We start from the raw sequence: 11,513 nt of genomic DNA, 5'->3' as shown, positions 1-11,513 counted from the left end.
CAGGATACAGTTTGTTAATGGATGTGTGAGCAGGCAATGAGCCGGTGAGCAAATTTCACGATTAACAGTTCAGAGTTCAATGGGGTATCCAGGGAATGGGGAGCTGGCAAGAAAGTAAGTGTTTCAGGTAAGTTGTTAACACACTTACAGCTAAGGAATAGGCGGGGCTCGTGGACGATGCATAGGCAGTGTCGGTAACAGGCAGGCTGGCAGTGGAGCAGATAAACGCAGGGAAAACAGGCAGAAGAGTTGTCGTGGACAGGTGGAGGACTGATAAACCAACAGGACAGGAGGAGCCTAAGGCACTCGCACCGCAGAGATGTTTCACTCAGCAGGATGCTTGTCAGGTGGACAGGTGATCTCTCTTGAACAGGCTGGACATCCTAAAAGATTACCTCCATATGCGATAAGCACATGAATAGTTGGTGAAGTATGTCATGACAACAGATAAGCTCAGCAACAGATGCAGCAGAATATTCTGAGGGGAATTCAATTGAGATTTGTCACTGCTGCTCCTTTTTTCAGTGTGACTCCCTTGAGTGTTGTTATGGATAATCGTGTTTTTACTGTTGTCCCTGATCTGCCACCTAATAAATAATTGTTAATTTTCAAGGTACACACAAAGTATGCAAGCAGCTGTGTTTGTGGGTTAATATCTGTTGTTAAAAAGCCAGTATATGACCCTGTCGCGGACCAAGCAGTCAAAGCACAAAAACACAGATTCAGAGTTAAAAAAAGATGGATTTATTTTCCCAAAATAAATAGATTTTACAAAACAAATAACTGAAGGTAATGAAGTCAGAGTTATAGGGTCCTTAAAAGAGGTCAACAAAATATAACTCTATTGAAAAAATGGCAAAGAAAAAACAAAGACTAGACATGAACTCAACTAATAGACCTAACAGAATGAGACACTGGGGCAACATATATACTGGCTGATCAGACCAACTTTAACACATAGGGGGAAAACTATATAAACAACAACTAAAAGTAATACAAAGAAACCCTAATCCCCGCCACGATGTCAGAGCTCACGGTCTGGTCTGTGGGAGAACCTTCAGCATAAAGCCATGCTCCACCCTCAGCCCCATCTTTTGTCTGTCTCCAACTGGGAAATACCACAGCAGCCAGGTAACAAAGAAAAGAGAAATGAATTAATACAAACAAATAGCAAAATGACAAACAATGTAAACTAAATCTAGAAAACAGTGTGTTGTCAAAGTGCTGATAAACCAGTTTTAAACAAAACAAACTGTGTGTCGTATGTAATTTAAGTGACTGCAACTCAAAGTAACTGAACATGTGGTAATGGTGTTTGTGAGTGAGCTTTTGTGTGGGTGTGGGCACAGCCATCAGCCATCTGAGCTGCTTCCTTGTCTCAGGCAGTGTGCAGGACTCAATGGCTCGAATCTTATTCACTTGTGGCTTTATCACCCCATTTCCTATGACAAACCCCAGGTACTCCGTCTCGGCCTTGGCAAAGACACACTTTGATGGATTGATGGTCAGTCCAGCAGAGTGGAGGCGCTTTCCAGATGTACACGGTGTTCCTCCCAGGTGGTGCTGTAAATTACAACGTCATAAAGATAGGCTGCAGCAAATTTTGACAGATCGCACAGTACCTGATCCATCAGCCTCTGGAAGGTTGCTGGGGCACCATTCAGTCAGGACTGTGAATTGGAACAATCCCCATGGTGTCCGGAAGGCTGTTAGCTCTCTGGAGCGTTGAGTGAGTGGTACCCGCCAATAGCCTTTGCAGAAATCAAGGGTGGTTATGTACTTGGCCTTTACCAGGCGCTCAATCAGGTCATCATTCTGAAGTGTAGGATATGAATCAAATCATGAGATTGCATTGAGATAAGTGAAGTCGATGCAAAACCGTATGCTGCCATCCTTCTTTGGAACCAGGACAACTGGGTTGCACCACTCACTCTTTGATGGTTCAACAATCCCCAGAGAGAGCATTGGGTCGATCTCCTCCTTCAGCACGGTCAGCAGACGTTCGGGTATTCTGTAACTCAAGTGTCTCACAGAAGCACCTTCTTTTAACACAATGTCATGTTCAACCAGGTTTGTTCTTCCAGGATTTTCCTGGAATATTTCAGAGTTACATAAAGTTTTCACCTGGAGTTGCTTTTCTTCAGGGAGGCGGCTGAGATCCAGGTCCAGGGAAGCAGCTGCAGGTAAGTACTGCTCCTCCACCTCGTCATCCTCTGGAACCCTCTTGATCAGCAACATCTCTGCTTTCTTATCAGGTCTTATCTGTGAGGGTCCTAAGGACAGAGGGATGTCATATGCTGTAAAGCCCTGTGAGGCAAATTGTGATGTGTGATATTGGGCTTTATAAATAAAATTGAAAATTGAATTGAACTCCTTAAATGGATTCACATGCAGCACCCCACTTGAGTGAAACTGACCTGGGGTTGACACTCTGTAGGTGGTTGGTCCCATTCTCTGCTGGATCTCTACAGGCCAAAACACACCGGCGGTTTCATATGACGGCGGCGTCATTGACACGAGTCAAGTGCCGCCCCCAACACACACAAAAAGCGTCGCGCTGCGGGGCGTCAACCGGATTACTATTGCACACTCAAGTCTGCTAGGGTGGGAAGTACAAAATAGCGCTTTTTCAAGGGCGGCGACGCTGGAAAAATAGGATAATAGCGTAAAGTGCCGCGGCGCGGCACGTCGACATGCGTCGAGCCGTCGCCGGTGTGGGTTTGTAAATAGAAAATAATGGGGACGGCTGTTTTGACGCACATCATACGCCGCGGGTGTGTTTTGGCTTTAAGGGCCCTTGCCATTTTGCCAGCAGCTTACTTTCATCATTGGGGAGGGGTATGAGCACCTTTTGGGCAGGTTTGAAGGACCTCTGTCAGGCTGACCGATCATACCAGGCCTTTTGATGCTGCTGCTGGGCCTCCGCCATGTTGGATTGGGCAAGCTCACTCATCCTTTCCAGTTGGTCTTGCATCTGCACAACATAAACGATGACGTTAACGGCCTACCTCCCTGCCTGATCTCCGTCCCAAATCTCTCTCAGTAAAGAGAGAAGGCCCCTTACTTCATGACCAAAGAGCAATTCAAAGGGAGAGAAACCAGTGGAGGCTTGGGGTACTTCTCTATACGCAAAGAGGAGGTAGGGTAGCCACCCATCCCAGTCACGACCAGTGTCATTTACAAATTTCCGTAACATTTGTTTCAGAGTCTGGTTGAAGCGTTCAGTGAGGCCATCCTTTTGAGGATGGCATGGAGTTGTCCTCAAGCTTCTAATACCCCGCAGCTGGTGAACCTGTTTTGACAAAGTGGACATGAGGAAAGCCAACCCTTGAAAAAACTGCACAAGGCAAAAAGCCACTGATTTTGCCTTTATGGACTTCAAAGGGAAAACTTCAGGGTATTTTGTGGCACAGTCTGTTATTACAAGCATGTAATGGTTGCCAGCTTTACTCCTCTCAACAGGGCCAACAATTTCCATTCCCAATCGCTCAAATGGGGTATTGATAATTGGTAGGGGCTAGAGTGGAGCTCTGAATGGGGTTTATGGTGGAGGTCTTCTGGCACTGAGGGCAACTTTTGCAAAACTGGGCTACATCTTTATGCAAGCCTGACCAATGGAAGTGGTTTTTAATGCAAGCAAAATTTCTGTGCTTTCCAAGATGGCCAGCCGAAGGAACAGAGTACCCCAGAGTCAACACAGTTTCTCTAGCTGCACCAGGAACCACCAGTTGTAGGTCTGCTCTCTGCTGACGATAAAGAATACCACCTTTCAGTATGAAGGCCTTGCTGCTGCAGAAGACTGGGTCCACTACTTGTTCCTTATCCTTAGCTGTCTTCAGAAGAGGTGCCAGTGTAGGGTCACTTTGTTGCATTTCAATGACATTGTTTGGGATTTGGAAACCCAGGTGGCATTTAGGCTCAGGGCTAGGAGGTGGAGTCACAACAGTATGATGGAATTTCTCTGGCCATTTCTGTCAGCATGACTTACGAGAATTCCTGGGTGCTGTCTCCAGGTCCGCTTCAGAGAAAGGAAGGGCACTGAGTGTCTGGGAGGGCTCCTCCAATTTTGTAGCTTGAGCTCTAGTCACTGCCACGTTACATCTGTGGCTGGAATCCAATAGATTAAACAATACAGGCAGGTCTCAACCAAGCACAACAGGAAAAGGCAGATTATCAACAACACCAATGTTCAAGAGGTAAGTCTGCCTTCTACCTTGATGTACATATCTGCCATTGGATAAGGTTTTTCGTCTCCATGTACACAACAAACAGGGATAGTCTCATTAGGGCTGATAACATTTGGCGGTACAAAATGCTTGTGCACCAGTGTCTGGTCACTGCCTGAGTCAATGAGCGCTTGATGACGCCAATGTGATTTAATCTGGTCCCTTATTTAATGATCTGGACTCCAGGTACTTGTAGATTTTTTCCCCGTTAAAGGTTTTTTTTTGGGGAGTTTTTCCTTATCTGCTGTGAGGGTCCTAAGGACAGAGGGATGTCGTATGCAGTAAAGTCCTGTGAGGCAAATTGTGATTTGTGATATTGGGCTTTATAAATAAAATTGATTGATTGATTGATTGATTGAGATCAGCTGTCTTTGGGCTTTAGTATTCACAACCAAAATCTCCCCGTTCATCTGAAGTTTGTTGCAATCAATGTAAGTATATTTTTGTGTAACTCCCCCTTTTTGCAGGTAAGTATATTTACAATGGATCCAACTAGGTTGCAATACTCAAACAAGACCAGTACCAGAATACCTAGGATTTCGCTCTTGGAGTCCAGGGAATGAATACCAATATTGAGACACACACATACAATTTAATTTGCAAAAAAAAACATGTATTTGTATTTTATTTCCCCAAACCAGAAATATGGCTATAAGCCTTCAGTGCAAAACAATGTATAGAAAATAATAAAGGAAAAATAACAACTTGTGCGCACAAGAAAAAAAAAAAAAAGTATCTTCTGTTGTCTGTGTTCAATTTTTATTTATGAGCTCAGTATCAGTTCGTTGGGGCCCTTTAATGTGTGCAAGTGGCCGTGCATCCTACCACACCACAGGTAAGAAAAGGACGTTCCATTCTCTGTTTCTCTCAACCTGGCTCGCCATCTGATTAACTGGAGTTTCTTTTCCACAGGTGATCCTCATGAAGCAGCAATGTTGCTTGCTTCGAATCAGTCATCCAGTGATGTCGGCCTTGATCATGACGTTTTATCTTTTCATCAAATCCTCATCAGATCACCATCCGCTCAAAAAAACTGACCTGTTGAACAGGCCATATTCAAAATGTCAACAAACATTGCTTTGAACAGGCTATAACTTCTCACTTAGTGTAAAATTGTAACACACTTAAAGCCCATATAACTCTACCCATCTCTATTGTTCAGCCAAAAATAATAAACCTTAACGTCTCATCTGATTTAACAGAGTCCACTATACTAGTGGAACATTAATGAATTTTACTCTTAATAACTTCTTGTCTCAAAATAAACTTAAATTAGAAATCACGCCAAAATGACAAGTCAAAATCAAAATGGCCGACTACCTGTTTGGAGTAGACCATTGGTGCAAGAGACTTTTATGTGCGTCTGGACAACATACACATGTGTACCAATTTTCATGTTCCAACTCCAAAAAAAACCCTATGGGGAGGGGTTTTTGAAAATTTAAGGGGCGCTATAGAGACATTTTGTCCCCCCCCCATGGGCAGCGCCCCTATCAGATGCAAGAGCTTACCATTCTTGACCTGTGTATCAATTTTCATGAGAATATGAGATCGTTGAAGCCATCAAAAAGTCAAACGTATTTGCTGGCGAGGGATCGATAGCCACCATGCTGCCACATGGACACCATTAGAAGTAACTTCACAGCGTTCATAAGGTAGCTTCACCAACTTGTTCTGCATGCATTAGAAGTGGAATGAAGTTGATGCGGTCAAGTTTGTGGCATTAGTACATGTTAAAGTAAAAACTGGTCACTTCCTGTTACCACCGGGGGGAGCTATGAGTGAGGTGGGATATTAACATATCGGGGCATTCGGAGCGTCACGGAGAAAATCAATAGAGAAGAACGGGTGTGAATTTGGACGCACTATGCATCGTTCGGGCCCATAAGGTAGGGGGGATCAAAATAAAATCAAAAAATAAAATAAAAATCAACCAGCCACCCTCCTCCACTGACAAGTAAGGAACAGTCCCTAAAGTGCGGTGATGTTTGTGGGCCGTTACTGACACAAAGACAGAAATGTGAATGGCTCATTTCTCCTCTGACATGCCACATACCTGTGTTCCGCCACTGCTTGGTTGTCCTGGTACTACCGGGCAGTCATGACACCAACGAAAGAGGAAATTACTGGACCTGGAGACGGGCTTGTGTGTCACCAGTAAGCCGTTTTCTTGCGTTTGTCAGCTGCTCTCATGTTCCCTCCTTTTGTGGAGGGACCTCGCACTCGCGCCCGTTTCGGCCCCCAGCATATGTTGTCATAGTGAATTATTTAGAAATATCAAACATATTGCCACAAACATCAGAAAATCCTTACTGAGCTGAACGTTTTCATATTTGAATGCTTTCTGTAGCTGTAGGTATGTAGAAGTGATGTCACAGTATGCAAATTAAATGAGTTAATTTACTCCCATCTGATTCCTCTTCCTTTATTTTGAGGATGAGATGACAAAAACAACACAAAACAAAATAAATCTACTGTGTAAATATGTTCAAAATGTTGTTTTACTGAGATTTATGAAATCCAATATGGCTGCCAACTAGTGACGCCACAGTATGCAAATTAGATGAGTTAATTTACTCCCATCACAAACTTTGGGTCATGATGAATAGTTTTGCCATTTACAGTATGCCTTTATCTCTCACCACTTTCAAGCCACAGTCTTTTGAATGTTGAAATGAAAATGGAATATTTTACTCAATTAACTCTGGCACCTAAAGGGTTAAAATGGAGATTGTGCCCCTGTCATGTCTGAAAGTAAGATGTAGACACACACACACATCATGTTTCTGTGAGTTTGTGTGTGACAGTTCTTCCCATTCCCAAACCGCTGATAGAGTTATACAGAAGATCTGTTTCGCAGCAGTTGAGGTGGCATGTGTGTGTCTTTAAAGCCGATACAATGATACAATGGCACCTGAAGGTTTAAAATGGAGATGCTGCCCCTGTCATGTCTGCATGTAAGATTTAGACACACACACATCATGTTTCTGTGTGTTTGTGTGTGACAGCGGTTGCCATGGTGATGAAGTAGGTGCACCTGGCAGAAGAGCAGAGAGAGACAGACAGAACACAGAGAGACCTGTTTTAGTGGAGATTTAATTCCTCGAAGAAGTTCTTCCCATTCCCAAAATGTTGGTCCAATCAGGAAAATAATGTGATGATGAGAGAGATAAAGTTATACATAAGATCTGTTTAGTAGCATTTGAGCTGGCATGTGTGTCTTTAAAGCAGATAAAATAAACGGTGTAGGAGGAGATGTGTTTTTTTAAGAGCATGTCTGAGGTGAAATCTTAAATAGCTCACTTCCTGTTGGAATTAAGTCATGGGTGTCAGCGCGTGATTTGTAAGTCAAACACACCAGTTTTGGTTTGATCTTGATACGACATTCCTACAGGATGTAGTGGCCATTTTAGTGCACCTAGGTGGCGCTAGAGAGCCCCTTTTGGCACTTTAGGGGTTAATAATGTGTATTTGCTGTTTCAAATGAAGATTCTGCTGCTGTAATCTGTGCTTTAAAGATTGTGAAACAGACAGAGAGAGCCGTGTGGCTGTGTCTGTGTGTGCAGCTGTTGTCATGGCAATTAATGACTTGCCTGCACGTGAGGGGCACACAGAGAGCTCATGAGAGAGCAGATCAGCAAAGGCTGTTTAATATGGGTTTGAACTCCTCGAACAAGTTCTTCCCATACCCAAACCATTGGTCCAATCAAGAAAATAAAGTGATGGTGAGAGACAGCCACTTCTCGTGAACGCACGTGTCGTGTTTTATATTTCTACAGTCAAAAATGTGGTCACAGGAGCGAGTTTAAAATGTGTTGCACCTCAGCTCTTTCCAGAAATTTCTCCTCTGAGTTTACATGGGAGTGAATGAGAAAAAAATCGGCGCTCCCTTCGCTTTGGAGCCACTCAACAAAAATGTGTACGTGTGAGAGATTCCATGTCAACATATCTGTGAGCAGGACAAATTTTCCTACGTTTTTTGGTATAAATTGTGTATGTACAGTGAAAATTGTGGCCATGGCAGCGAGTTAAAGACAAAAGTTTTAGACGTTTTTTAGAGCCCTCTCCACTCTAGCTCATGGCATTCCATGCAATACACACCCATTATAAACTGACAATTTCTCCACATTTGCTCATGGTACTTTGAGAGGCACAGATTAAAAACGGTGAAACATATGGAAAAGATGAAAACATGAGTGAATAGATGAGACCTGTGGCAACATTTGAGAGTTGGAATGGAGTCTGTAGCACAAAGTATGGAGATGCTGTAAATGCTAGAAAAAGCCCTAAGATTGGTCACTTTCTCCACCTGCTGCCATTCATTTCCTATGGGACAGCTTTGGAAGATCGTCAGGACTTTTTTCTGACATCTCACCTTATGGAGGCCATAAAATCCAAACCGTACGAGTAATGAAAAAGTTATAAATAAGATCTGATTAGAAGGAGTTGATCTGTCGCGTGATTTTTAGGTCTTCATGAGACAAACACGGCAGTTTTGGTTTCATGTTTCTACGACGTTCCTACAGGCCGTAGCGGCCATTTTTGTGTGCCTATGTGGCGCTAGAGAGCCCATTTTGGCACTTTAGGGGTTAATTTCATGATTTTCTAAAATTTTTCACTGTTTCTGATGTGCGTGCCAATTTTGGTGAGTTTTTGAGCATGTTTAGGGGGTCAAATTCCAGTTCAAAGAGGTGGCGGGAGAAAGAAAGAATAAACACACCAAAAACAATAGGGTTCTCGCCTTTGGCCAGGACTGCTCTGTGAGCAGTCCTCTGCCTCTATGCTCGGTCCCTAATAACCATTAATATCCAAGTAAAGTAGATACAAAGAAAAGTAAGGTAATATCCAGTGACTATAATACAATGACTAATAACTGGGGACCGAGCCCAAAGGCAGAGGACTGCTCACAGAGCAGTCCTCGCTGAAGGCGAAGACCCTATTGTTTTTGGTGCGTTTATTCTTTCTTTCTCCCGCCGCCTCTTTGAACTGGAATTTGACCCCCTAAACATGCTCAAAAACTCACCAAAATTGGCACGCACATCAGAACCGGTGAAAAATTTTAGAAAATCATCAATATAACCCCTAAAGTGCCAAAATGGGCTCTCTAGCGCCACCTAGGCACACAAAAAAGGCCACTACAGCCTGTAGGAACGTCGTAGAAACATGAAACCAAAACTGCCGTGTTTGTCTTATCAAGACCTAAAAATCAAGCGCTGACACCCCTGACCAAATCCAACAGGAAGTGAGCTATTTGTCCTTTCAAAATAAGATTTTGCCTTAAAACTGCCTTTCCTAAAAAATCTTCTTGTGATACACCGTTTATCCTATCGGCTTCAAACTTGCACAGATGACAGATCAACTCCTTCTAATCAGATCTTATTTATAACTTTTTCATTACTCGATTAGTTTGGATTTTGTGGCCTCCATAAGGTGAGATGTCAGAAAAACATCCTGACGATCTTCCAAAGCTGTCCCATAGGAAATGAATGGCAGCAGGGGGGAGAAAGAGACCAATCTTTGGGCTTTTTCTGGCCTTTACAGCGTCTCCATACTTTGAGCTACAGACTCCATTCCAACTCTCAAATGTTGCCACAGGTCTCATCTATTCACTCATGTTTTCATCTTTTTCATATCTTTTACCGTTTTTAATCTGTGCCTCTCAATGTACCATGAGCAAAAGTGGAGAAATTCTCAGTTTACAATGGGTGTGTATTGCATGGAATGCTGTGAGCTAGAGTGGAGAGGCTCTAAAAATCGTCTAAAACTTTTGTCTTTAACTCGCTGCCATGGCCACAATTTTCACTGTACATACACAATTTATACCACAAAACGTAGGAAAATTTGTCCTGCTCACAGATATGTTGACATGGAATCTCTCACACATACACATTTTTGCTGAGTGGCTCCAAAGTGAAGGGAGCGGCGATTTTTTTCTCATTCACTCCCATGTAAACTCAGAGGAGAAATTTCTGGAAACAGCTGGGGTGCAACACATTTTAAACTCGCTCCAGTGACCACATTTTTGACTGTAGAAATATAAAACATGACATGTGCGTTCACGAGAAGTGGCTGTCTCTCACCATCACTTTATTTTCTTGATTGGACCAACGGTTTGGGTATGGGAAGGACTTGTTCGAGGAGTTCAAACCCATATTAAACAGCCTTTGCTGATCTGCTCTCATGAGCTCTGTGTGCCCCTCACGTGCAGGCAAGTCATTAATCGCCATGACAACGGCTGCACACACACACACACACACACACACACACAGCCACAGGGCTCTCTCTGTCTGTGTGTCTCACAATCTTTAAAGGACAGATTACAGCAGCAGAAACTTCATTTGAAACAGCAAATACACATTATTAACCCCTAAAGTGCCAAAAGGGGCTCTCTAGTGCCACCTAGGTGCACTAAAATGGCCACTACAGCCCGTAGGAATGTCGTATCAAGATCAAACCAAAACTGGTGTGTTTGACTTACAAATCACGCGCTGACACCCATGACCTAATTCCAACAGGAAGTGAGCTATTTGACCTTTCAGAGTAAGATTTCACCTCAAACATGCTCTTAAAAAAAACACATCTCCTCCTACACCGTTTATTTTATCGGCTTTAAAGACGCACACGTGCCACCTCAACTGCTACTAAACAGATCTTCTGTATAACTTTATCTCTCTCATCATCACATTATTTTCATGATTGGACTAACAGTCTGGGAATGGGAAGAACTTCTTCGAGGAGTTAAATCTCCACTAAAAGAGCTCTCTTCTCTGTGTTCTGTCTGTCTCTCTCTGCTCTTCTGCCAGGTGCACCTACTTCATCACCATGGCAACCGCTGTCACACACAAACTCACAGAAACATGGTGTGTGTGTGTGTCTTACATGCAGACATGACAGGGGCACAATCTCCATTTTAACCCTTTAGGTGCCAGAGTTTATTGAGGAAAATATTCCATTTTCATTTCAACATTTCAAAAGGCTGTGGCTTGAAAGTGGTGACAGATAAAGGCATACTGTAAATGAGAAAACTATTCATCGTGACCCAAAGTTTGTGATAGGAGTAAATTAACTCATCTAATTTGCATACTGTGGCGTCACTAGGCGGTGGCCATATTGGATTTCATACATCTCAGTAAAACAGTATTTTGAACATATTTACACAGTAGATTTATTTTGTTTTGTGCTGTTTTTGTCATCTCTTCCTCAAAATGAAGGAAGAGGAATCTGATGGGAAGAAATTCGCTCATCTAATTTGCATATTGTGACATCACTTCTACATACCTACAGCTA

The 11,513-nt window shown here is 43.0% G+C and overlaps 1 protein-coding gene across 1 annotated transcript in view; it reads right to left on the bottom strand.

Annotated features, from left to right (window-relative positions):
* Window positions 1–2,303: 2,303 nt before the first annotated feature.
* The window catches only part of LOC125892873 (uncharacterized), a 28,143-nt gene continuing 18,933 nt past the window's right edge, over window positions 2,304–11,513 (bottom strand). Inside the window, exon 6 of the mRNA XM_049583202.1 lies at window positions 2,304–2,974. Coding sequence (XP_049439159.1) covers window positions 2,946–2,974 — 29 coding nt within the window. The 3' untranslated portion in view covers window positions 2,304–2,945. The remainder of the gene's footprint in view (window positions 2,975–11,513) is intronic.

Source organism: Epinephelus fuscoguttatus, linkage group LG8 (genome assembly GCF_011397635.1).
Source record: "Epinephelus fuscoguttatus linkage group LG8, E.fuscoguttatus.final_Chr_v1".
Lineage (NCBI taxonomy): Eukaryota > Metazoa > Chordata > Actinopteri > Perciformes > Serranidae > Epinephelus > Epinephelus fuscoguttatus.
This window is presented reverse-complemented; position numbering and strand designations above follow the sequence as displayed.